The sequence below is a fragment of the Crocuta crocuta genome, unplaced genomic scaffold (assembly GCF_008692635.1).
Source record: "Crocuta crocuta isolate KB4526 unplaced genomic scaffold, BGI_CrCroc_1.0 scaffold27, whole genome shotgun sequence".
Classification (NCBI taxonomy): Eukaryota; Metazoa; Chordata; class Mammalia; order Carnivora; family Hyaenidae; genus Crocuta; species Crocuta crocuta.
The window spans coordinates 6681896-6709292 of NW_027532250.1; the positions used below are offsets into that span (position 1 = coordinate 6681896).

At 42.4% G+C, this 27397-nt stretch overlaps 2 protein-coding genes across 3 annotated transcripts; one reads left to right on the forward strand and one right to left on the reverse strand.

Moving 5' to 3' along the window:
• Positions 1 to 1127: 1127 nt before the first annotated feature.
• Positions 1128 to 3657, reverse strand: MOCS3 (molybdenum cofactor synthesis 3). The gene has a single exon (XM_077778355.1). It carries the CDS (start codon positions 3648 to 3650, stop codon positions 2274 to 2276), a length of 1377 nt encoding a protein of 458 aa, XP_077634481.1. The 5' UTR covers positions 3651 to 3657; the 3' UTR covers positions 1128 to 2273.
• On the forward strand, positions 3550 to 25959 carry DPM1 (dolichyl-phosphate mannosyltransferase subunit 1, catalytic). 2 transcript variants are annotated; one of them, XM_077778356.1, is made up of 9 exons: positions 3580 to 4135; positions 7450 to 7549; positions 13489 to 13522; positions 15473 to 15549; positions 15636 to 15661; positions 17602 to 17697; positions 21490 to 21558; positions 23061 to 23175; positions 24044 to 25959. In XM_077778356.1, the coding sequence occupies exons 1-9, from the start codon at positions 3975 to 3977 to the stop codon at positions 24146 to 24148; spliced, it is 783 nt and encodes a 260-aa protein (XP_077634482.1). In that variant the 5' UTR covers positions 3580 to 3974; the 3' UTR covers positions 24149 to 25959. The 2 variants fall into 2 exon arrangements, with proteins under 2 accessions (XP_077634483.1, XP_077634482.1); XM_077778357.1 differs by lacking the exons at positions 21490 to 21558; positions 23061 to 23175; positions 24044 to 25959 and adding an exon at positions 20393 to 20854 and having other exon boundaries at positions 3550 to 4135.
• The last annotated feature ends 1438 nt before the right edge of the window (positions 25960 to 27397 follow it).

Consider the following 27397-nt stretch of genomic DNA (forward strand, 5'->3'; position numbering starts at 1 on the left):
CCCAGGCTGCCCCCCAAATTCTCAGTAACACCATTTATCTCACTTTCATAAGCCCTTTTCCCACATAAGCAGCTGGAGTCAGCTGCCCTATCGGCACAAGTTTGCAGCAACTTCCAAAGCTGCTTAACTTTAGGACATCACTTTTTAGAATACAAAAGAGCTCCCAGGTCCACCTTATTGTTTCTTTACTATGGGTCAGAAGCAGCTTTTGTCCCAGAAGCAAGAAGCGGAGACGCAGACCTCCTATCTTTGTTCTCCTCTCCGGGCCTCAGTCATTCATTTCCACAACTCCTTGGGGGAAAGCACAAGAAACCTGCTCCACCTTGATAACAGAGAGAGGCTGAGCCACACCGATTTACAACATGGGCTGCAGTATTTCCCAGTTAAAAAGTAAGGGCTCTCCTAATTCTGAATTTGGTAAACAATACTATCCTTCTATGGTAAGAGTCTATATCAGAGATTGTGGACTGCTGAGCAAATCTGACCTGCAGAGGGTTTTACCTGGCCTGCATATACAGTGTGTGTATATATATAGTATATATTCTATATATATATTGTAGCCAGAGCTACAGAGATGTCACACATAGGCGACTTCTGAGGATTACAGACCTGCATGCAACAGTCTCCTGGAGAGCAGAGGCCCTTTAAACATGGCGCACATCCAATTTGCCAGATACTCCCCAAATCTTTGCTTTTAATTTTGCAGGTCTTTAGAAGTTAGGCAGACTCCCTTCCATTTCGTGAAAATGTTTAATAAGCAAACATAAAAGCACCTAAATTTTGTACCGCCACAAAATACTGGAATAAACTCGAGTAAACCCAAGTAGGAAAAGTAAATGGAAGGGGAGACGGGGGGAGGTGTTTGGCGGGTGTGCAGTTTCAGCCACGCAGGATGGGGGTTTCAGGGTCTGCTGCAGTGTATGCGTGTGGCTGACAATACCGGATCGTACGCCTGGAAGTTACTGCAAGGGTAAATTGTGTGTGTGTGTGTGTGTTTTACCACCATAAAGAGAATCCATGTAGTTCACTGCATTAACCGAAGCGAGAAAAAAAGCCGCATATAATGATGCAGAAAAAGCACTCGATGAATTCAACAAAAACTCAACAAAAACTCAGCAAACTATAAATGGAGGGGAAATTCTTTAATCAGATAAAGGGAATCTACAGTAAAGCAGTAACGAGTAATACGGGTCAAATAGTCGGGTTTTTCACCTGAGATAGTGAAGGAGGGAAGAATGCTCACTACTCCACTTTATTTTTTTTTAAGGTTTTTAATTTATTTCTAGGAGAGAGCGCGCGAGCAGGGGAGGGTCAGAGAGAGAGGAAGTCACAGACTGAAACAGGCTCCAGGCTCTGAACTGGCAGTCAGCACAGAGCCCGACGCGGGGCTCGAACCCACAAACCGCGAGATCATGACCCAAGCGAAAGTCGGACGCTTAACCGACTAAGCCACCCAGGCGCCCCTCACTACTCCACTTTAATTCAGTATTGAATACGGGGTCCTTGGCCAGTAAAACAAGGAATAAAAATAATACGTCGGATAAAAACAAAAGGGCAGAGGAGGGCAGAAGTTTGGGGCTCAGGCTTGAAGATTCCAAGGCAAGCCAAAAATATAGCGTGTACACCACTGTAAGAAACTTTTAAATCATCAATTTATAAGAGAAACTGACGGACTACAAAGTTTTTGTCTTGTTAAACTATAAATACCTCACTTTGATACTAATTCCAAATATTTTCAGAACTAATTCAAAATATTTACCGAAACGTTTACAATTAAACGTTTGCATTTTAAACATTTACTTCAATAGCATATAATCTATCCTTCGAAGTAGAAAAAAGACTCCAACAATGTCTTAGTAAACATTATAAGCATATCATCTGTGGTCAATTTTGTAAGACAAAGTTTACAACACCTTTCCAAGCATGAAAATGGACGATTTAAAAGGCTTTCTGATTGAGGGAGGTGGGGAAAAAAAGCACAAATTATCTATCAAAACACACAATCCTGTCACTTAACATTATGACTCACGTGTTCAAGATCTCTTCCAAAGGCTAAAAACCCAAGACAGTTCTCAGAAACGCTAATATAACGCATTAATAACTACAGCATCCAATACAACAAAAAAGCTCCTTATATAAAAGAGTCCATGTGTTCAGTCATTGGACAATGCCAGGGTCTTCCATACATTCCTGAAAAAAAAAATGCATATAAATGTATCTTCTGGATAACACGGCAAGCCACATCTTCCTCAGGTCAGACTGTCCCATCCACCTCAATACTGCGGAAATGTTCCATCGATTTTGGCGGCCCAGGCCATAAGGCCCCCCACAACATCTTGAACTGTTACGAGCTCTAACTCCTGGACTGCCATCAAGGACTGCAGGATCTTCACGGCTCTCTGGGAGTCATTGCCCAGTTTGCAAATCGCATAAACTGGGAAAGCGGCCCCTTCCTGGGGGCCCTGCTTCCCTTCCCGGATTGCTTCCCTTAAGAGTTTCAGGCTCTCTGCATCCCTCCGTTCCAAATGTTTCAAAGGGATGTGCAGGGCATGAGACAAACGACAGATGTCCACCTCCACCTGAGGCCTAACGTCTAGCAAGAGGTGGGGTGAGCCGGAATCCAGAAGTCGCTTATAGTCGGTGACCGAAACTCGCTCCTCTGGGCTCAGCAACTGCAGACCGCGGCACTTGTCGGTGGCTGAGGAGCCACAGAAGGCTTCGTAGTCCTGCAGCGCAGTCACCGTGGGGCGCTCCCCACAAGCTGCACAGTCGGGCCTGCGGCCCCGAAGCTGAATACAACGAAAGCGTCCTTTGAGCGCGTCAAAGATCAACAGGCTGCCGCTGTAAGACGGGCCCAGCCCCGCGGCGATCTTCAACACTTCCAGCGCCTGCAAGCAGCCCAGGACCCCAGTTACGACACCGAGCACTCCGCCATCCACGCAGTTGGTCACCGTCTCCGCTGGAGGTGGCTGAGGGAAGACGCAGCGATAGCAGGGCCCGCCGCCATAGTGGTAGACCGTGATCTGGCCCTCAAAGCGCAGGGCGCTGGCCGACACCAGAGGCCGGCCGGCGAGCACACATGCGTCATTAACCAGGTAGCGCGTGGGCACGTTGTCAGAGCAGTCGGCCACCACGTCATAGCGGCGGACTAAGTCGAGCGCCGTGGCTGGCGTAAGCGCCTCCGCATAAGGCACGCACTCCACCGCCGAATTGAGGCGGCGCAGCGAGGCGGCGGCCGAAAAGACCTTGGCCTGCCCGGTCAGTGCCTCGCCATGCAGCACCTGGCGGGCCAGATTGCTCATTTCTACTACGTCGTAGTCCACAAGGCCAAGGCGGCCGACGCCGGCCGCTGCCAGGTACTGCGCCAGCGGGCAGCCGAGCCCCCCGCAGCCCACCACCAGCACCGATGCGGCGGCCAGACGCAGCTGTCCCTGCACGCCCAGCTCGGGGAGCACCAACTGCCGGCTATAGCGCAAAATCTCATCTCGAGACAGCGACGCCTTCGGCGGCAGGGGTGATACCGAAACCAGCCGCTGGGGCTCCTGCTCCGCCATAGTTGCCGCCGCCAGCTTCTGCTTCAGGAAACTCAGCTCCTCCTCACGCTCGGCAACTTGAGCCCGCAAGGCGAGTACCTCCTCCCGGGAAGCCATGGCGCTCCCTCCCGGAAGTTGTCTTGAAAGGCATTTCCGCTTCCGGCTTGCCGTCTCCTAGCGACCGGAACAAACTAAACAATTTTACGGAGCTTGGGAAAAAGTGATAACTAGACATGTACTGCCTGAAGAAGCGCTAAGATTCAACTTCAAAGATTTATAGTTCCTGGATATCTCCAAAGGAGCCACGAAGAGAGCCTTAGGCGAACTAGAACCTAACCACATGGACTGCCCCCCCCTTCCCGACTTTGGTACGGTCCGACCCGTCCCCTTCCCGCGCCACGTTGACGTCATTCCGTTTCCGGCGTCTCGCGCAGTTCCGCCATGGCCTCCGAGGAAGCGAGCGGCGGCCCTCGTAGGTCTCGGCGGGAGCCGGAGGGGTGCGTCTCGCGCGGGGACAAGTATTCGGTGCTTTTGCCCACTTACAACGAGCGCGAGAACCTGCCGCTCATCGTGTGGCTGCTGGTGAAAAGCTTCTCCGAGAGGTAGCGTGCCCTGCTGCCCTCCCTGAGGAATGAGATGAGCTGGCTTCGCCGGCCTGGGTGTCGGCAGTTGGCTGCGCGAGGCGTCCCTGCGCGGCGTCCCTCCGGCTCTGGAGGGACGCCGCGGGGGAAAAGCCACCCTTCGAGAAAGCGGCGGCGGGTACTTCTGGGGTTCTCTTCGTGTCTCGGGTTCTCATTCTTGCCCTTGGGTTTTACGAGACGTTCCTTTTATCGTACGCTCCCGCCATCTCTCCCCCTACCCCACCCTCCCGGTTGTTTTTTTCTTAGGAGCGTCGTCCACCTTTTCCCTCGGGGCGAGGCTGAAGGCTTGACCTCCCTCCTACTTGGGACGGTCAGGATGCGGCAGGAGCCGGGAGTCTAACCGAGCACGCTCGCTCCCGCCCCCGTGCTGAGTGCTTATGTAAGCATGAGGTTTGATCTCCGTGGGTTAGGGAGCTGCCGCCGGGCCAGGCCGCTTCGGTGGTCACTCGTGGGTGATCGATGTGGTTGTTAGAAACTGGGGTTTTTAGAGATTGAATTTGAAAGCGTTCTACGGCATTTTTAAAATTTCGGAAAATCCTGCTGTCAGTATGAAGTGCCTTGTTTGAGCGTTAGACCAGTGGGATCGCGTGCAGATATCTGAACATCTGTCTACATCAACACATGCGAACCTAGAAAATTAATTTCGAAAATTAAGTACCATTTCATGGCTGTGTAAGAATTTAACCAAGTCTTCTCCGTGAACACAGGTTATTTCTAATGCTTTCTTGTTTTTCTTCTTTGAGCTCTCTTTTACAAATGAAAACAGGTACTTTGTTCACACCATTTTGTCCAGTACTTAGAAGAGCGCTTGACGCACACTGAATGCTCCTTTATTAACGATTGTTGCCACAGACGTGCTGATAGTTTTACTAGTGTACTGGGGATAAAGTTTTCAGGGTGGAATTGCTGGGTCAACTGATAAATTGACAGTTATTCCCTCCCCTGCTTGCAAGGTCGCGTGCTTCCCTCTCTCTCCCTCCCTCCCTCTCTCTCTCGGGAAAAAAAAAGTTTTGGGGGGAACTGGGAGGCTCAGTTGGTTGGGCATCTGACTTCAACCCAGGTCACGATCTCGCGGCTGGTGACTTTCAGCCCCATATCTTCCGACTCTCCCCTTCTCTCTGCCCCTCCTCTACTTTCTCTCTCTCTCTCTCTCTCACACACATACGCACACAAATAAAAACGAACAAATTGCTTGCAGAAAAACTGGTACCGCCTTAGGACTAGCATTATTTGGAGACTGCCTGTTTCGCTACCAACCAGCCAACCTGAGCTTTATTAAACTTACGTTGAAAATGCCAGTTGGTGAAAAAATTGCTGTTTTATTTTTAACTTATTCTATTTATTTAGAGAGAGAGAATCCCAAGCAGGCTGCACACTGTCAGCACAGGGCCCAAGGTGGGGCTCAAACCCACCAACCATGAGATCATTACCTGAGCCGAAATCAAGAATCAGACGCTTAACCCACGGAGCCACCCAGGTGACCCTGTAACTGTCTTAATGTACATGTCTCCTCGAAGTTTTTTGTGTTCCTATCTTTTACTTTGGTTTCTACAAGCACTCTCCAAGTTAGAGAAATTATCTTACATAATTCTTATATTATGTATCTTACATAGTTCATCTTGTTCATTTTGTCTTCGGATCTCAAATATATTTTGCTTTAATCAGTGATGTTTAATTAAAGGCAACTTAGCAGATTCCTTTAAACTACCTTACCCTCAGGTGTTCTGGGCACTTTGAAATGAGAGAAAGGAATAATTTGCTTGTGAATGACCTCTTTATGAAGTAAGATCTCTTTCAGCATATCACCTAGAATCAACATCTTACCCGTTTTGGCTTGTTAAGTACTAAGGCCCCTAGGGGAGCTGAAGTCTTAACAGACGGGCTGATTTTAGCTTTCTTCTTGGTTGTTGGGGCTGACTTTTGAAAGCCTTTTAACAGTAGAATGAATGTTTTCTGGTTGATTTTCTTACATGTGTTTATTAATACTGGACCAAGAGGAAGCAGTGTTGTAGGGGTTTGGTGTGCTTCCTTTACTTTGCCCTTAAGTTTCCCAATAAAGTTTAAAAAAAAAAATCTAAAAGGGGGGTGGAGGATGATGCAGTGACCACATGTACATCCAAGTATTGTGTTGGCTTGTTTTTAGAATAGAAACTATAACGTGAAGTTAGTGGAGAGCCAACAAAGATGTTAATTTTGAAGCACGTTGAAATCTTCTGTAATTTTCTGTACTCTTTCTAATGATGTGAGATAATGGGTACAACTATTTGAAACTGGTGTAAAGATTATGTCACCATTTCAAAGACGGTTTTTAACGGATGAAATGAAATCCTATTTGTTACTGATTATGCTATTTAAATCTTGGTATTAGATGTAAAAGAATAGTCACTTTAGGGTGGCTCAATTGGTTGTGGCCAACTCTTGATTTCTGTTCAGGTCATGATCTCATGGTTTGTATGTTAAGAGCCCTGCATGGGGCTCTGTGGCTCCACTCTATGAGTGCTTGGAGACTGCTTGGGGTTCTCTGTCTCTCCCTCTCTCTGCTTCACGCCCCCATCCCAATGCACATGGTCTCTCTCAAAATAAATAAAACATCAAAAATCAATAAAAAATATTAATATTGCTGACTCAGCAACTCAGTCAACTTGAGATGTCTTTTTAAAAAATTTTACGTTTATTTATTTGAGAGAGCACAAGTAGGGGAGAGACAGAGAAGGAGACACAGAATCTGAAACAGGTTCCAGGCACTGAGCTGTCAGCACAGAGCCAGACGTGGGGCTTGAACTCAAACTGTGAGATCATGACCTGAGCCAAAGTTGGACGCTTAACCAACTGAGCCACCCAGGCGCCCCTTGAGATATCTTTTAAACGTACTTTTGAAATATTTTTTTATAACTAAGACTTGATACTAAGGTTCTACAATCCCATTTTGAAATTAGGTAAATAAAATTTTATGATATCCTATAATGTATAATGAATGCATACGTAATCGCTAGAGTTTTTAAAGTAAAGGGTGTTTTCTATTTGCGAATTTTTTAATATCACAGGACTTCATTGTAGCATTTTTTCCCACAGGATGCGGAGTTTGGAGGTGAAGTACTAAACGTTTGACATTTATTTCATTTGGTAATTGAAGTTTTCCTTGGTGATTAATGTAACATAAACTCCCACTTATATTGGTGAGGAATTAGTAATTTTAAAGTTACTTTTTAATTTGAGAGTATTGTCTCTGCAAACAAAACAAAAGTTTGTTTTTTGTTTTTTTTTTTTAACTTTAGTGGAATCAACTATGAAATTATAATCATAGATGATGGAAGCCCGGATGGAACAAGGGAAGTTGCTGAGCAGTTGGAGAAGATCTATGGGTCTGACACGATTGTGAGTCTTGTGAACATTTTTCTGTCACATCAGTTGTGTTTGTGTTGGGGAAAGATGAGACATGGCAGTGCTTGAAGTCAGTCTGTTTTTCTAGAAACTGAAACGAAAAAGAACATCTTGTTTGGGGTTTTACATGTCACTGATAAATTGGGTCAGTAGCAATTTTACAGCAAAATAGCCTTCAGGTAAACTCTGTTTTTACAACTAACACTGCAGATAAATTTTCTCGAAGGGCAAAATTAAAGCATGATACTGACAGGAACATTAATGGGACTAGATTGCAGTTAGTAACGTGTGTCTTGATCTTTCTTGCTCCCTTTTTTTGCAACTATAAAAGCCTGTAGCTGGGGAACGTGATTGTTTTCATGTGAAATTGGCATCTTTGTATTTTTTAGAGTACTTGGCATCTTTCATTTTATCTATAGGACAGTCTTCTGGGAGTAGATTGACACTCTGAGTCTTAAACTTTATAGTTTCCTACTGTACTTTCAAGGGTGTTCTTTATCTTTTCTTTTTTTTAATAGCTTATTGTCAAGTTGGTTTCCATATAACACCCAGTGCTCATCCCCACAAGTAAGGGTGTTGTTTTTCTACTGGAGTAACTTAGATGTAGAATTCATTTTTATAACAACTTTATAATTTTTATTACTTAAAAAATTTGTAATGTTAATTTTGGAGAGAGAGAAGTAGAGTGCAAGCAGGGGAGGGACAGAGGGAATCTGAAGCAGGCTCCAGGCTCCAAGCTGTCAGCACAGAGCCTGACGGGCAGGGCTCCAACTCAGGAACCTGGAGATCACGATCTGAGCCAAAGTCAGACGCTTAACTGACTGAGCCACCCAGGTGCCCTACAATTTTTATTTTTGATCACTGGTTTATTTCCATAATGGTTTTTATTCATAAATGTTTGAATATACTTGTGAGCTCTGCTTTGGGTAATTTTTGGGTCCAAGCAGACCGTTGAATCCAGATTTAAACACATTCTAAGCATTGGGTGTTTTAGAATTTGTATAGACCAAAGTTTCTCAGTCTTGGCACAGTTGACATTGGGACCTAATAATTCTCAGCTGTGGGGGGCTGTCCTGTATGTTATAGGACATTTAGCATCATCCCTGGACTCCATCCACTAGCAGCCCCTCTCCCCAGTGTGGCCACCAAAAATGTCTGTGGGTATCATCAGCTGACCTCTTGTGGGCAAAACTATCTGCTCTCCCAAAGGAGAACCATTGGTATAGATATAAAGGAAGAAGTCTCTTGGAGAACCTTTATTGACGGTGTCATCTTAAGAAATAGCAATTAAGCATTATAAACAAGTGTCACAGGGTGCATACGTTGGAGGAGATGGTGGTTGATGGGAAGCGTTAGGAGAACGTGTTACTTTTTTTTTTTTTTAATGTTTTTTATTTATTTCTAGGAGAGAGAGAGAGAGACAGCGTGAGCAGGGGAGGGTCAGAGAGAGAGGGAGTCACAGACTGAAACAGGCTCCAGGCTCTGAGCTGGCAGCCAGCACAGAGCCCGACGCGGGGCTCGAACCCACGAACCGCGAGATCATGACCTAAGCGAAAGTCGGACGCTTAACCGACTAAGCCACCCAGGCGCCCCAGAACGTGTTACTCTTATACGTACAGGAAATCTTTTCTAGACTAGTCATTTTTTCCATGTCCTGCATGGGCAACTCAGAGGTCTGTCACATCTCCAGTCCTCCCTCTGATGTACAGGCGTACAGGGAGAAATTAAAAGTTGACAGATTTCCAGCCTTCTACTAGTGACTTCTGATGATGCTGGCTTTATTGTTTTGGCCACAGTTCCCAGTTTTCTTTTACAAGTGCTGGGCCAAGGCCACTAAATCACGTTTGTTATATGTAGAATACTGAGGTAGGCAATTCTATTTAAGCCAAGAATATCAACCTGACAATATTTTGAATACTTTTGTCATAGAACTTCAGCCTTGAGGTATAATGGTATGATAATCTTAGGGTATGTACTAAATTGACCTTCTCAAATTCTAAAACGATATGGCCCTCAAAGAGTTCCATTTTTCCCATTAACCAATAAAATTCAAAATAATGAGAAAAAAACTGCATTTATCATTATGATTTTCTTGTAGTACCAGGGAAATCCCATTCCTTGGTTATTTTATGACCTTCAAGTCATTTAAACTAAAAAAAATTGCCTTCCCCCCTCTCCCAAATAGTATCAGGCCATGCCAGAGGCGGCCCTTCTTGCTTTCAAGTGACACGTTTGTTCACTTGGGAGAGAAGATGGAGAAAGATTATTCTTGATGCTATCTTAAAATATCTCAAAGTATTAAGCACCAGATGCTTTGTTTGGTGGTCTTTTCAAAGTAGCTGGAATGAATGTTTCAGAAAATGAAGGAAGTTTTTTTTTTTAAACTGTGTATGTGAGGAAACCGAAATAAGAGGTTAAGTCACTTTCAATGTCATATAGCTAATAAATAGCAGAGGTGGGACCGTACAAAAGCTGGAGGCACATATCCTGAACTGTTAATAATGGTTATAGGTCAGGGAGATCTGAGATTATGGAGGGCTTCAGCCTTTCTCTGTTGAGTACTTACATAACGTTTCATTTACGTTATCTGTTTCAGTCTCCAACTTGAGGTCAGATTACATCACCTATATTCTATAGTATTTTTACAAATTGTTCTGATAATGTAATGCATGTTCATTACTTTTAAAACCTCAAATACATAGGATCGAGAAGTTTGACTACTTAAAAATACCAAAATATAATTTCTGATAAAAATCAGTGTTGTAATCGGATGTACAAAAACATAATTCATAAGAACTATAAATTGCCAAAAATGAAAACAATAAAATGAAAAAATGGGAGCCTTACTGATAGTGAGGAATTGCAAAACAGGAGGAAAGTACAATTTTAGCCTTTTTTTTTTTTCATGTTTGTTTATTTTGAGAGAGTGAGACAGGGTGCAAGTGTGGAAGGGGCAGAGAGAGAGGGAGACAACAGAATCCAAAGCAGGCTCCGGGCTCTGTGCTGTTGGGGCTGGAACTAAAACCGTGAGATCGTGACCTAAGCCGAAGTTGGACACTTAACCAACTAAGCCACCCAGGCGCCCCTACAATTAGCATTTCTTAGCTAAAGATTTATTTTCATTATGGTAAAAAAAATGATCCTAGTTTTTCTAAAATGTCATCAAGGTTTTTCTATGATAAAAATTTTTTAGAAAATGAGTTCCCAAATCATAGCAACACAGGAAGTCTCTTATAAGCAGTTGTGGTAAGCATTCATCAGAGTATGTGGCTGGCACTCTTGCACGTACACTGGTCCTGATGGCTGTGAGATGAGCTCTGTCGTGCCCTTCGCTGCTGTAAGCCATCATTGATGTGAGCGGGCCGAAAAGGGAGGAGGGGGAATTAAGGATTTGAAAGTAAAGCACACTAAATGAAACCACGTGAGCTTTTATTACATAAGAAATGAAAAACTACATTATTGTTGTCAAATGAAAAAGTTAGTGATGAAACTGAAGTTGCCATTGATGAGCCTCCTGGGCCCTTCTCCAGGGGAGAGACCTCTGTCAGCAGTTGGATGTGGGTGGCCCCAAACCTTCGTGCATGTATGTGTATGGGTCTACGTTTGGAGAACTGGGTAAGGTGGTGGTTTTGTTTTTTTAATGTGAATGTAATCTTCTGCTTCATTCTGTTGGTTTGTAATTATAACTTGAAGATCTTTTATCACTAAGTTCTCTCATTTTTCTAACTGTACCACAGCATTCTTTCATGTGCAGCATGGTTTATGTTTTATAAACACTACTTTTCCAGCAGAAACATAGGATTATAAAAGATCTAAGGTGAACTGTATTTTAATGTTCACTTATTTTTGAGAGACAGAGAGTGAGTGGGGGAGGGGCAAAGAGAGAGGGAGACACAGATTCGGAAGCAGGCTCCAGTCTCTGTGAGCTGTCAGCACAGAGCCCGACACGGGGCTCAAACTCCTGAACGGGGAGATTATGACCTGAGCTGAAGTCAGATGTCTAACTGACTAAGCCCCCCAGGTGACTTTAAAGAATTTGTATTTTTTCAGGGCAGATACCAGGTCAGTATTTTGTCAGTAACTGTCAATTATGAAGTCAAAGAAAACCTGACATATCTTGTTTGATTTTGTTCAGTAAATTTAATCACTATATGTGATTGAATGTCTAGATCTTTAAGAGCTCATCAGGCAGAAGTGTATTTTATCTTTGTCCATCCCCCCCCCCCCCCACACACACCCCCACCCCAGACCTGCCTGCACTTTGCATGTAGTAAAGTGTGTTACAGTCTGTTCTGGTTGAATTGAGCTGAAAATACTTGAGTTAGAGATTTGCAGTCTGAGGCAGCCTGCTTATGGACTGGCATATGCAGAAGCGGACAAGATAGGCTCGGTAGTGAGTCTGTTTGAGCCCTGTAAGAAACAATAAGAAAAGAAAGAATTTATTTTGTTAGGAATATAACCCGAGGGGCATGTGGGTGGCCCAGTTGATTAAGCGTCCAACTCTGGGTTTTGGCTCGGGTCATGATCTTGCGGTTTGTGAGTTTGAGCCTCACAGCAGGCTCTCTTCCTGTCAGCACAGAGCCCATTCTGGATCCTCCTTCGCCCTTTCAGTCTGCCCCTTCCCCACATATGCTCTGTCTCTTAAAAATAAACATTAAATATATACGTGTGTATATATAGTATAAAGGAATATAATCTTAAAGTCATGTAACCGCACCAGTAGAGAATGTAATGAGGTCATCCAAGGATAAAGTCAGGTAAGTTGATGGAGTTCCCACGTCAGCATTTAAGATCCTAAAAGGAGTTCAAAGAAAGAAGTATGAATACACTTTCAGCCAGTGATTCAACTTCTAGAATGTTAAGTACAGAAGTAACCGCACCTTGGGGCAGCTGGGTGGCTCAGTCAGTTAAGCATCTGACTCTTGATCTCCTCTCAGGTCATGATCTCATGGTTCCTGAGATCAAGTCCCATGTCAGGCTCAGTGCTGATGGCATGGAGCCTGCTTGGGATTCTCTCTGCCCCTTCCCCATGCATTCTTGCTCTGGTGTGCTCTCTTAAATAAACAAACAAGCTTTATATTAATAAAAGACAGGACCTGTAAAAAAGGATGTATGTGCAAATATCTTTAATGTTTGTAACGGCAGATACCTGGGACCGACCTGAGTACTGTTAAATAATGAATGACCGTATATTGTCTAATTTGTTATCTTAAGCCTGTATTTGTAATTGAAAAAAATAAAAATGAAAAAATCAAGAACTAAAAACTAAATCCTAAAAATCACAAAAGGAATTGGGAAAACAAATGTGGTTATTCAAGTATTCCAGGAAGAAATGGAGTAAGTGAGTTAAATCCTCAGTTTTCCTAGGCGAAGGAATCAGTAGATGTTCAAAATGATCAAACAAGTAATAGACATAACATTGTTTACGTACTGTTTTCTGGTGGAAAAAAAATGTGTTACACTTGGCCTGTAGCGTTCGGGTGAAATTTTCCAAGCTGTTAAGCTATTTGATTTGTTACTAAATGCTAAACACTTTTTCACTTTGGCAAAAACTGTTAAGTATGCTCTGCTTTTAAGGTCTAATATAGGGAACTATGTTTCTGTTAAAAAGGGTTAAGTACCTATAAAAAATAATTTTTTTTAAAAATATTTTTATTTATTTCTAGGAGAGAGAGAGAGAGAGAGACAGCGTGAGCAGGGGAGGGTCAGAGAGAGAGGGAGTCACAGACTGAAACAGGCCCCAGGCTCCGAGCTGGCAGTCAGCACAGAGCCCGACGCGGGGCTCGAACCCACGAACGGCGAGATCATGACCTAAGCGAAAGTCGGACGCTTAACCGACTAAGCCACCCAGGCGCCCCAAGTACCTATAAAAAATTTTTAATAGTCAGGGTTTTTTATTATTTGTGTTAAAATGCCGTTTCTAATTCTTGCAGCTTCTAAGACCACGGGAGAAAAAGTTAGGACTGGGTAAGTATAACCTCTCACCCCTCATACCTGCTCCTTGCCATGTAAGGTGATCCAGTGTGTATTTTCCCAGTTTGGAACAGGGCCAAAACACCGTGTCCTCCTGTGATGGCTTTTCATGATCTTAATGACATTTAAATGGTTTAACCTGCATTGCCTGTAGCCGTCCAGGCCCACTTGGGAAAACAGAAACCACCGTCAGTCTTTCAATATAGGGAATTTAATACAAAGACTCCGGTTACACAGGTGAAGGAATGCTGAGAAGCCAAATGGAGCAGGGAAGCTACCAGACTAGTAATAGCTAGTGGTTGCTACCACCCCTCGAATGAAGCGACAATAGGACATGGTGCTTTTGGAGCCCAGGAACCCCAGGTTACTCAGAAGGGGTTAGAATAATGGAGTGGGGGATACCCAGTCAGTGCTGCGATGTGGAGCAAGAGTGGGGACACAGACGGTTCCTTTTCTCTCTCTTGGCAACTCGCCCCTGGTGTCTCCCAAAGCTGTTTGGCTGCCAGTTGACGAGAGCACTTGGGAGCTGTAGTTCCATGCAGTGTAGGACAGAGAAGGGATCCCAGAGCAGATGTGTTGGACCAGCACACCCCCTTAGCTCTCAGTCTTTGGATATTTATTTGTAAGTTGTAAACAGTTACTCTTTTTTTTTTTTTTTTTTAAAGTTTTCCAGCTTTTAATTACAGGAGGTCATAGAAAATCTCAGATGAACTTCGTCCTTCCGAGATGAATATCTGAATGCCTTTATTTCTTTTCTTTTGGTTACAGTTGCTTAGTTGCTTATATTGAGAAATAATAATTTTATTAAAAAATCAAGGGAGCATGGAGGAAACACAGTTCTTTTTTTGTTGTTTTTTAATGTTTATTTATATTAGAGAACGAGAGAGAGAACACAAGCAGGGGAGGGGCAGAAAGAGAGGGAGACACTGAATCCAAAGCAGGCTCCAGGCTCTGAGCTATCAGCACAGATCCCTCAGGACTCAAACTCACGAACTGTGACCTGAAGTCGGATGCCTAACCAACTGAGCCCCCCAAGGATCTTGGAAGCAGTTCTTAAAAATTAAGTATTTGCTGTCTTGAAGACCGTCAGTTCTCTGGCATCATCAAGTATCTGAATATCTGAACCCAGAAGTTCTTTGAGAAACTGGAATAATCTGGAAAGTGCCATGAAAGCAACCAGGAATTACTCACCAGTCAGTAGACATCCAAAAAGCTGTGTGAGCATCACTTTCTAGCAAAAGAAGTTAGAACTGAGTTCAGCCTTGGGGCATCTGGGTGGCTTAGTTGGTTAAACATCTGGCTTCAGCTCAGGTCGTGATCTCAGGGTTCATGAGTTGCAGCCCTGCATTGGGCTCTGCTATCGGTGCAGAGCCTGCTTCAAATCCTTTGTCTCACTCCCTCTCTGTCCCTCCCTGACTCATGCGAGCGCTTTCTCAAACAAATATTTAGAAGCATTTGGCCTTGCTAATAAAGTATTGTGGTGGTTTGAACCTAGAGAATGCAGGAATCCTCAGATCCCAGTTTACCCTTACTTGCCAGGTCTGTAAGGGAACTTTCAGGCATAATTGCAGGCTGTGCCTTTGTCCCCACATACCAGACCAGGGCTCTAGTGTATCAGGCTTACAGTGTAGAAAACACTTGGTAGGTTTTGTGGAGATGGGCCAGGAGTGAGGACGCCAGGAGAGGTGGGCAAGAGTGGAAGCAGGCAGTACTCACGTAGGGACCCAGGCATTGGAAGATGCTGCCTGGGACCAAGGTGAAGTTGGAGAGGAAAGAATGGAATCGAGAGATGTTTTTTATTTTGAATAAATAGGATTTAACGATAGCTTAGTTTTACCTTTGGAGGACTGATGTGTGCTTTTCAGATGCTTGATTTAATTTCTTGCCTGTTCACAAGTTTGCTTAAGCATTTCTGGTGATTAATGGGTGTATTTTCATATTTAGGAACTGCATATATTCATGGAATGAAACATGCCACAGGAAACTACATAATAATTATGGATGCTGATCTCTCACACCATGTAAGTGGTATCTTTTTTTTTATTAGCTATTCATGATAGTTTAAGCCTATTTTACTGACTTAATGTTTATTTTTTCTAAATTTCAGCCAAAATTTATTCCTGAATTCATTAGGTAGGTATTTCTAATCTTTGAAAAAATTATAATTCAAATGATTTATCTTATGCTGATTTTGGAATTGTTTTTACTTTTTTCATTCTTTACTAATTAAAACTACACATGCTATTTTAAGTTTGCTGTCAGAATTGATAACAACATATAGATCTGAGGCGCATGACTATAGATAAGTGACTAAGTGATATACTTTAGGAACTGATCAGCAGATAATTCCTTCGTTATCTAAATCCTTCCAGAATATGGGAAAAGATGGAAAGTGACTTTGTTTGTTAAATGGAATTAAGCTCTGCATCCTAAGGGTAAAACACCATGAGCAAACAGGGATTATTCCAAGAATGCCAGAATAGTTCATCCTTAGGAATTATCAACATAATTTCTCACATTAACAAAGCATGATTAAGTCTATAGAAGCTGAAAGGTACTTGTTAAACTGCCCCAGCCATTCATTTTCTAATGAAAACTTAAAAGTAGAAATAAAAGGAAACCCCTTGAACTTGGTAAAGAAAACCCAGTCCTAACACTTACATCTTACTAAATGGTGAAATGTTGAATCCTTAATAAATGCATCAAGATAGGCATACCAGCTGTCATTAACGTGGACATTTCAAGTGATATATTAACAAGTATGTAGTATAAGTATTAATAAAGGATACAAAGTTGTGCTTATTTGCAGGCAGTATAGTTGCATTTTTTAGAAAATCCAAGACAACATGATACCCCTCAGAATAAGAACGTGGAAGCTGTTCTCAGTGTAAGCCAAATGTACTAAAGCAAAATTAGGTAATGTTTCTCCCGTTGAGATCGCTTCAGGAAGTTCCCATTAACACATGAGAGGAAACTGATCTTTTCTTTGCCCTTTAGATTGCTGTGTGATGTGGCCCCTGTCCCGTCTCCTTTGCCTAAAATGCTCTCTCCCTTCTCCTTAATAGTGAACTACTTCTCATCCTTTGATCTCTGCATAAAGTCAGTTCAGAGATACCTTCTCTGTGGTTGTATCTAATACCCCAAAGCCCCTTTGACCTGAGAAGGAAATGAAACCAGGGGACTAGAAAGTTTGTGAAAGACAGAAATAGGCCATCTGTAGAAGAAAGCCCAAAGGCTAATAGACCCAAGAGAAGATACCCTGGGATGTTGTCAGGGAAATGCAAGTGAAATAACTGTGGAAGTATTTTATGACCCATTAGTTCGTCATAATTACAAGCTTAAAGAGCAGCACATCTAGCACCAGTAAGATGGTGGGAGGTGGACACAAATATCGCTGGAGGAAATGTGAGTTGCTACAACCTTTTTGGAGAGTAATTCCTGGTGATATCTGTTAAAAATACTCATAAGCTTTGTTTTAGCATATCTGTTATGTTCCCATTTATAAGAATGTTGCTACACTTCATTGTGGTTGTGTTGTTGGGGGTGGGGAAGCCCATCATGAAAACAACCGTGTAAGTATGTGGGTTCAGTGTTCTGTGGGACATTTTTGCAGCTATTGGAAAGAATGGGGAAATTCTCCGGTGACCTGCAGGGATGTCCGTGGTTCCATTGTATATATTGTTAATTGACACAATTAACAAAAAGTTGCAAAATGTACTTTTTTGGGTTCCAATTTTGTTAAAGCAACCAGAAAGCCTGGAGTTCGTGTGTCTTATCTTTCTGCAAAGAGAAAGGTCTGGAGGGTTACCAGACTGTTTTAGCACTGTTTACTTCATGGGACCAAGAACAGAATGAAGGAAGATTACATTTTAGTATGGTTTCACCTGGTCCAATCAGCAAGTACAATTGTTGTTTTAGTTTTAGAAGTTAACAGAGGGGAAAAAATCAGAATTGAAAATATTACATTGAAAGATTTCATTATTTTTCCTAAGTTCTTTTCGTGTAACTCATGAAAATAGTTACTGAAAGCTCAATAGCTTTTTGTAACTGACAGCTAACTTTCTTTTCTGTAGGAAGCAGAAGGAGGGTAATTTTGACATTGTCTCCGGAACTCGCTACAAAGGAAATGGAGGTGTATATGGCTGGGATTTGAAAAGAAAAATAATCAGGTATGGACACGTGCAGTGGTTTGTCTCATTTTTAGTGTAACTGGACATGTGTTTGTAACAGGTATTTGGATTAAATCACCATGCTGCCTTGGTATTTCTGGGACTAGATAGTTACCTAACACACACACACACACACACTCCCTCTCTCTCTGCCTCTTTCAGACAGAGAGGGAAATTTCTGTATATACATATATACGTATATGTATGTATATATTTTTATGTATGTGTGTATATATATATATTGGCAGGGGGTCGTGTAAACTATGTCCTGGAATTTTTTTGCTGTCCATTACATATATATGTAATCATTTTAAATAAATACAGACACTTCATGATTCAGCTATTACTAAGCAGCAAAAGTAGTAAGGCTTTGGAGTCAGACCTGGGTTAAAATCCTGATGTGTCATTTAATCCCTTTGTCACCTAGATACTGTACTTTTTCTAGCCTTACTTCCCTCATCATAAAATGGAAACAGAACACTGTTTCAGTTTTCTGGTACTATATAACAAACTGTGTCAAAGCTTAGTGACTTCAAACAACTTATTTCTCCTGATTCTGTGACTTGGCTGATGGTTCCTCTGCTGGCTTCACCTGGGCTCATTCTTGCAGCTGCTTCGGCTGGAGGGTCAACTAGGCTGAAAGATCCAAGGTGGCTGCATTCACGTATACAGTAGTTGGGGCTGGTTGTTGGCTGGGGCATCTCACTTGGCACCTTCTGGAAAGCTTGACCAGTATCTTCACATGGCATCCTGAGGGCAGCATCCACGAGTCCCAAGGCTGCAGCAGCAAGGCCTCCTGAGTCCTAGGCTCTGGAGCGAACAGCATGCTCTTTTGGTCAAAGCAAGCCCATAATCAAGGGGTGAGGAAGGAGAATCCACTTCTTGCTGGTCTTCACCCACAAGGAATTTGTGACCATATTTAGTCTACACCTTTTTGTGGTGGTTGGGAAGATGAGATCTGTTTCATCTGTAAAGGATCTGTATAGCTTACTGTGTCGTACGTGACAACATAACTATAGAAATTCTTACTAACACTAGTATTCTTCGTCACCCTTTCCATTCCTATTGAAGATTCTGTTAGGTTAATCTTCATTCCTCCTCTTAATTGTGCAACCTTGGGCAAGTTATTTAAGACCCGTAAGACCTCAGCCTTCGGTGAAAGAAGGGGTTGGATAAAGCAGAGAGAAAATCCTGCACTGCTCTCCCCTGTTTGTTCTCCCTTTCTCTGTGTGTGTGTGTGCGTGCACACACACTGCAGACCATTTGAATGGATCTCCACAGGTGGGACAAAACCATCAGTAGTTTTCACAGGCTTTCCAGATGAGTCTGTTGTGCAGCCAACATTAAGAACAACAGATGAGCGATCTCTCAGGCCTGTCTGAATTTGGTCATCACAGCTCTTGTTTAAAATCAGGGAGTCCCGATCAGAAACGGTGCACAGCTTTTAGTTGGATCATTAAGTTACATGGAGTTGTAGTGTCATTACTTGTGAATATCTGCACTGGCTGAGTGTTTAAACTCCAGAAAAAGATTATGTAATCACTTGCCTGAGGTCTCATCTGTATGATCCAGAATTAGAATTTGAATCCAAGTCTGTCTCATTCTTGCTGCATATTTTAAAATCCTCATTAAAAAATCTATTATCTCGAGGGACACCCTGGTGGCTCGGTCAGTCAAGCGGCGACTCTTGATTTTGGCTCAGATCTTGACTTCACAGTTTGGGAGTTCAGGTCCTGGGTCAGGCTCTGCGCTGACAACACAGAACCTGCTTGGGATTCTCTGTCTCCCTCTCTCTCTGCCTTCCTCCACTTGCGCACTCGCTCTTGCATGTGCGCGCTCTCAAAAATAAACATTAAAGGGGCGCCTGAGTGGCTTAGTCGTTTAAGCGTCCAACTTTCGCTTAGGTCGTCTTGAGGTTCGTGGGTTCGAGCCCCGCGTCGGCCTCTGTGCTGACTGCCATCTCAGAGCCTGGAGCCTGTTTTAGTCTGTGACTCCCTCTCTCTCTGACCCACCCCTGCTCACGCTGTCTCTCTCTCCTAGGAATAAATTTAAAAAAATAAATAAAAAAATAAACATTAAAAAACACATTGGCTTGAATAGAGGTACGATACACATGTACATACACATACATACATATATTCATGCTTTCCTTTGATTAAATCCATCTTGGGGGAGTAAACTATGGCCTAGAATTTTTTTGTTACCTATTAGAAGCAACTTGAAAGGGAAAATGGTTTTGAAATTAGCCATTATCCCATCCATATCCCTAACCATGTTATTTGTATAAAAATAATCTTTCCTAGGCAGGGCCTTGGTAATTACCTTGACTTTGGAGAGAAACTCTTCTTTCCAGTTTACCCCAGAAAACTTTTTTTTTGAATTGGCGTTCAGTAAAATAGCTGCAATAGAAAAGTCACTTTCCAAGAGCACTTTAGATCTTTTTGAAATGTTAATAGCAGCTATTAGTAATAGCTTGAAATTGATACTTAGTTGTGTTTGAAGCACACACCCTGTCACTGTTGTGTCTCTGCTAAAATTCATGTGTTAAAGTACCTTACCCCCAAAGTGTTGGTATTTGGAGGTGGGGCCTTTGGGAGGTAATTAACTATAGTGACCATGGGGCACTCATGGTGGGATCAGGGTCCTCTCAAGAGGAGACCAGAGAGCCTGGCTTCTCTTGCCGTCCTCCCCTCAGCACACAACATGAAGGCAGCCCTCTGTAAGCCAGGAAGAGGATTTTCTCCAGGAACCAAGTCTGCGGCACCTTGATCTTGGACTTCCCAGCTTTCAGAACTGTGAGAATAAACCTGTTTACGCCAGCCAGTCTGCGGTATTTAGTTATAGTGGCCCAAGTTGACTGACACAGTCTCGGAATGAACCTTTGTTCTATTTTGACAGATTGCCAAAAACCAAAACCCTTTCCTACTTGTATACCTTCTTTAAAAAAAACCCAAAAGGTGCCACATTTATGCACACTGACCTGTTACCTGATTGAAACCCACGATCCCTTGTTGCTGCTTAGAATCTGAAAAGGATACTCCAAATCCCTAATCCCTTTTGCTGTCTGAGAGATGTTCATAATTCTAAATAATGACTGTTGGTAAATATGCAAGTTGAATTTAAAATACTACCTTTCTCACCTAAAATTTATTTACTATTTTTTTTTTAGTGTTTATTTTTTGAGAGAGATAGAGTGTGAGTTGGGGGGTGCGGGCGGGTACAGAGAGAGAGGGAGACACAGAATCTGAAGCAGGCTCCAGGCCCCAAGCTTTCAGCACAGAGCCCAGTGCGAGGCTCAAACCCACAAACTGTTGTAAGATCATGACTGGAGCTGAAGTTGGCTGCTTAACTGACTTAGCCACCCAGGCGCCTCCTTACCTAAAATTTAAAAGAATGATTGTTTTCTAGATTCCCCTCTAAATGTCACATTCAAGGATAAAAGTCCCCATTTTCTGAAAAATGTGAATGTCAAATCTTTAACTGACTAAACTTTTTATAAAATTAACTTTTTTTTTTAATGTTTATTTTTGAAAGAAGACGGGTGGGGGGAGAGAGAGAGCGTGGAGAGCCCCATGTGGGGCTCGAACTCACGAACCATGAGATCATGACCTGAGCTGAAGTCCGATGCTTAACTGACTAAGCCACCCAGGCACCCCTATAAAATGGACATTTTTGTGAAATAGGGTTGTATTTATGAAATTTGTTTATCGGTTTTAGCACTCTAATCTTGATGTGTTTCTCTTATTTAGAAAATGTATTTTATAAAGAAAACCTGATTGTTTTATTTAACAGCCGTGGGGCCAATTTTATAACTCAGATTTTGCTCAGACCAGGAGCATCTGATTTAACAGGAAGTTTCAGGTACAGTAAAAGCTTTTAATTTTATATTTTCTATATAAAATTTCTTGCAATACAATGGTTTATTTAGGAAACGCTTTTCATTTCTAACCCATTTTTGTTCTGGAACACACAAAGGCCGACTGAAGTTCTTCAAAGTTACTAATGAGGCCTGAGCATCTTCTTACAGAAAAGTGTGTACTTTCGAAAGAGCATCCAGGGCAGGGCTTAGGGGCGTGCTTGTGCTCCAGTGGGGCGCCAGGGGGCCAGGGTGGCTACTCACTGCTGCTTCAGTGAACATTGATATCACTGGTGATGCACTCCAATAGCACCTCTTCCAGCAATTCTCTGCAACCTACATGAGTATTTATAGCACAGTCCACAGAAAAGTTTAAAGTCTTCAATATTCAGGTAGAGTGTTTTCAGTTACCTTGTTCTCCATATGCTTTCAGTTAAAAAAGAAGTCTCGTTTAAATACAGCCTCCTGCCAGGTTGGGGGGCGGGTAGTGTTTGTTTCTGGGGGGGTGTGTTGTGTGTTTAATTTTAGACCTGCAGTCGTAGATGGACTGTCTTGTATGACCATCACATGGCTAAAGACTGCCACTTCTTCTGTCTCTGAAGCTAGATCTCTTTACTTTAGGGCCCAAACCTCATGCATTAGTTGATAATTTATATTACTTGATATTTGCTCCCTTCCATTAAATGTTGATTCTTTGGTTTTTTGTTAGAATTGACACACTAGGTTAAACCAGGTTAAGACAGGAACTTAGGCATCACACGATTGAGGCAGTCCTGGTTAAGATACAGCTATTACCGAGTAAGGTCACAGTTAGATATGTATAATGGGCCGAAGTGCAGCCCAACTTTAGATAGGCTGCAGGCCAAACGCATATCCCATCCGATGTATAAAGTTAAGACAGAGGAGCTGGGAAGTCCTGTGGGTGAACCCAGCCACTTTCTTCAGAAACTCTCCCGTAAGTCCCCTCAAGGGACTTCAGTTTATCCCAGGGAATTTATTTAGTGGATCTTGGGAAATAGAAACTGGTCATAGACACGTCTGAGGAAACATCTGTTAGTTACTGGGTTCATTCTTATCATCTGCTTTATATTGTGGATTCATCATCATCTGTCAACTCTATTGTTGTAATATTTGGAACAGTTTCTCTTTGTTCACCTTGAAAAATAAATTTTAAGAGAATTTGAAAACTAAAAATAGTGGGTGGTTCTGCTTCAAGTGATTCACTTTACCTTATTTTTGTAATTTCTGATAGTATGGTAGAAAAATAATTCCCTAAAAGAAACTGAGAACTCATTTTCAAAATTATCTTAAATTACTTACTGAATATTTCATGACCATTCTGGTTCAGGAAAGTCTATCATAATCATCAGCTGTGACTACTTTTCTGCATACAAATGGCTAGCGAAAGTCTTAGATTTTATAAATACCAGTAAACTTTCCAAAGATCAGGTTACACGTAGGCAAGTGTATTTACCTAGGTGTTCATGTATATTTTAATTTCTCACAGGTTATACCGAAAAGAAGTTCTACAGAAATTAGTAGAAAAATGTGTTTCTAAAGGCTATGTCTTCCAGATGGAGATGATCGTGCGGGCAAGACAGTTGAATTACACTATTGGCGAGGTAGGCAACCGATGGTAAATAGTCCGCTGTGTTCCTCACAAAGAAACAATGGGTTTAGACTTTTTATAATAAAAGTTTAACTTTCACAACTACTAAATAAATGTGGAAGGCTTCCAGTTGTTTGGAATGTCTGTGCACTAACGGATGAAAATTCATTTCACTTCCAAATTACATTTGACCTACTAAGATTTAAAACCTTAGTAGAAGGCAGCATTCTCTTTTAAAGAATGAAAAGTTACTGGTAACTTGTTCCTCGTGCCTTTTCTTCCAACCACTCAGCATTGTGGGATGAGTGTGTTTGCTCCTTTTCCTCTTGCTGTCGCCAAGAGCCACCCTAATGATGAATCCTTTTGCCGTTTCCTAGGAGTAAATGATGAGGACAGGAATATTTCCAGCTAGCTAGTGAGCTCTTAGGGAAGGCTCTCCTCATTTAACACTTAGGTTTTTATTCATAACAAGAAAATAGCTAACTAGAAGGCCATTTCTCCTGTGGAAGTTGGAAGATTTTTAACTTAACACTAAATTAGTGATAGATAAATGTAATGAACTACTGAAAAATTTTACTTTTGGAGTATAATTTTTTTTCTTGAAGTACAGGCTGAAACTTTGATAAAGCAGCTTAATATTCAGGATCAGTGCTTTCCAAAAAGTTGTAGAAATGGTTCATGTGAGCAATTTTTAGATAATGAAATGTTTAAAGATTTGGAGGTACACACAATTGCTATTAAGCATCCTCCACTTGTGAACTTACTTGAAGGACATTATCATAAGTTACATTTTATTTGTATTGTATTGTTGTATGCCTGCTATACTTCCTTTCTAATAGTTTTGAAGATGACTTAACATTTTTTTTTTTTTTTTTAACTAGGTTCCAATATCATTCGTGGATCGTGTTTACGGTGAATCCAAGTTGGGAGGAAATGAAATAGTATCTTTCTTGAAAGGATTATTGACTCTCTTTGCTACTACATAAAAGAGTTATTCATTATACTTATCATGTTGATTCATTTAAACATAAAGGAAGCCTGGTTGCTGAGTTTTATAAAATGTACTGTTAGAGCATAAATCATAAGGTAAGGTAAATTTCATACAAACCTTTTTTCTGAGGAAACTACGTTTTATATGTCAAATTAAATTAGAAAAACAAGCAGTGTTCTCAGTTTTCATTTGCATTTTGCTGTATTAAGACTTATAAATAAATGTATTTGGGTTTATTTTTTCCCAGAAAATATTGTTTTCCTTAGAGTATGTGAGTGCAGAATTTCTTACATGGGGAAGATTTTAAAATATACAAAAACTGGATTCATAGCTCTTTGTGATAGTGTCAGAAGTAAGAAAAATGTTAATTTTATTCATGAAATATATATGGCTGTTTCTGTATGAATGAACAAATAGACACCTCTGCCCCTTTTTAAACAATGTATCAAATTTCTTAAACTAGGTAAAACTATTTTCAGATCACAATTTTAGAATTTGGCTCTTTGTAGCTGTTGAATTGATGAAGCATTACATCTGTCAAAGCAAATCTATTTAAAATGCATACTGTGAATTGGAAACTTGACATCAGTTGATGGCTTAGCTTTTTTTTCCCTATCCTGAGCAATAGCTTCTATCAGTAAGAAAAAATACCGATGACATATTAAGGTATCGATATTTTAATGACTTTTAGGACTTAGCTGCTATAGTAATTTTTAAACATCTTACTAAGCTATAAGTGTTCTGCCAGTTAAATTGCAGATTAAGTTATACGCTAAAGCCAGCATGAATGTTCTGTGTACCTATCTTCTCTAAACTGGGTGTTACAAAAACGATAAATTTCTAACTGTAGCATAGCTTATGGAGCACATGGTAGGTATCTTTAATATTTGCAGGAAGGCAGACTTTGAGTGAATAAGCTCAGAAACAAGTCGACTTTCCAAATAAGAGACCTCTCTAAGTTTCTTAACGAATATGTTTATTGAATAGTATTCCTAATTACATTTTCCTGGCTTAATTTGGCTGCTAAAGAAATTTGAAATCTGATTTTTCCATTGCATTTCTAACAGATATTACCAGAAATTAATACCAGAACATAAAACCTTTGGTGTCATTTTGAACACTGCCTGTTCCCGTAGTTGAAACTATAGGACACATTCCAGTGGGGCCTCTGCTATTGCTTGTTTCCCTTTTACACAGAGCTGTGTAGGCAGCCTGCGTGCTACAGACCCACCTTCCTTGGGGAAGTGACCTCTCTTGTCATTAATAACAGCTAGAAAGTTCATCACCGTTTGAAGTAAACTTAGTTTTAAGCTAACGAAATAGAAATATAATACTCTTTTTTGTTGCTGAATATTTAGAATCTCTTCTGTTTTCATCTAACCCCCAAGTTTTATTGTCAACTATGCTGAGCAGAGATGGAGTAACTACTTCAGAGAACTCACTAGAGTCGATCGCTATCATTTTGCCTTTTTAATCTTTTTTGGTTCTTGCACCCCACAACCATTACAACATTGTCACTATTGGAATTTATAGTAAAGAAAGTATTTGAGCAATGAAGACTTTCATCACTTAGAAAATATTTAGAAAATCTGGACTATTTAGATCCATTTTTTTAGTAATTCTGATGACTTAAGCACTGAAGTATTCTCAAACATTTACATGTGAACCTAGCATCTCATTTTACTTTGTAAATTAGGCCAAGGATGAAATCCAGACCTTTTCCTTTTGTATTTGTATTGACACTGTATGAAATCTAAGTACAGCTAAGAAAAACTAAACTTGGCGATAAAATTATTTTGCCCTTCATGGAAGTTTTTGCTTGTCTTCTGCAACATGTAATTAGGTTTTTCATCTCTGTTCCTCTAAATCAAATGCTTTGGGGACAACCCCCCCTTTTTTTTTTAAATAACTTTTCTAGCTGTTGTTTTCCTTTGAAATACTGATTGGGCTCTCAGAAATTAATGGAATCCTGGGTTGGATGAAATGGCTTGTTTAACCCTGCTAACTGAAGTCTTAGACATTGAGCTATATGTAGCCGCAATTTGTACTACTCTCAATTAAGTCAGGATCTTTGGGGGATGTTAAGTATGGTTTGAAACTATTTTAACTTGAAATCTAGAGAAACGGCCAAAGACCAGCGTACTTAGCCGACCTTAAGGACACAGGCCTGGTTACACCTTCCTGATGGGTGTAGCCATTACTCTTAGGCGTGTTTACCAGGGACAGATTCTCAGCTGCACCTGCTCTAAAAGGTGGGTTCCAAACTGGTGAGATGATGTGTTGGTTGGGGTTGGCCTAAATTGAGAAGCAAACTGCCCGTGTGCTCCCCAGACTGTGGGGACCCTGAAACTACCGTTGGCGTGGTTATTGAGCATCTTGGGGCGGCCCATCGCCAACACCGTTTCTCACGTTTGGGCGTCACCGGTCCGGTGGCCTCGAAACGCAGGGACCCCGTTGGTTTTCTTAAGGCCGGAGAGACCAGTCCGCCCATCGCCACCAGGGAAGGACGTCCAGCCCCAGGGCGGCAGCGCCGTCCCGCGTGGGCCTGTGTCCTCTGCACTCGAGTGTGAAGCACGAGGCCCTCACACCTCATTTAAGGCAGGAAGCATCGCGCACGCCCGGCCAGGTGCCCCTGCCCTGCCCGCCGCCGCCGGCCCGGAGAGCGCAGGCCTCCCAGCACGTGGGGCCGCCGGGCGGCCCGCGCGCCCCCTCCCGCCAGATGTAGTCCAGGCCCAGCTGGGCCCGCGCAGGGATCCCCAGCGCGGCCACCTGACTGAGTGCAGGGCGTGCTGCGGCCCGCTGCTTGTGCCTCCGCCGCGGGCGCTGCGGCCGGAGGAAGGCGCCCGCCGTGCACACGGGCCCTGGAAAGCGCACTGCGGCCATTATTCGCGGCGCCTCCTAGTGGGTCAATGGCAAATCCTCTTGGTTCTCGCGAGAGCTCCCCCCCTCAGAGGGGATTATATAATTTCTTTGAGGTGGGGGTGCTGGGGCCACCCACACTCCAAAAAAGTTAGGTGCAAGCACAGGTGAGAGTGAGAGAGTTGTCCTTGGGGGGGCAAAGGGGGGAATGGGTAAAGTCCCCCCATGCCCCCCCTACTTAGCTGGACAATGAGTCCTCTTATGCTAATGAGGCATTTACGTCACTTCCGCTCTTTCTCGGCCGCCATTTTGGCTAGGGCAGGTTCGGGGACTCGCTCCGAGGCGCTTGTATTGTCTGCTGAGGGGAGACGCGGGATCAGGCCCA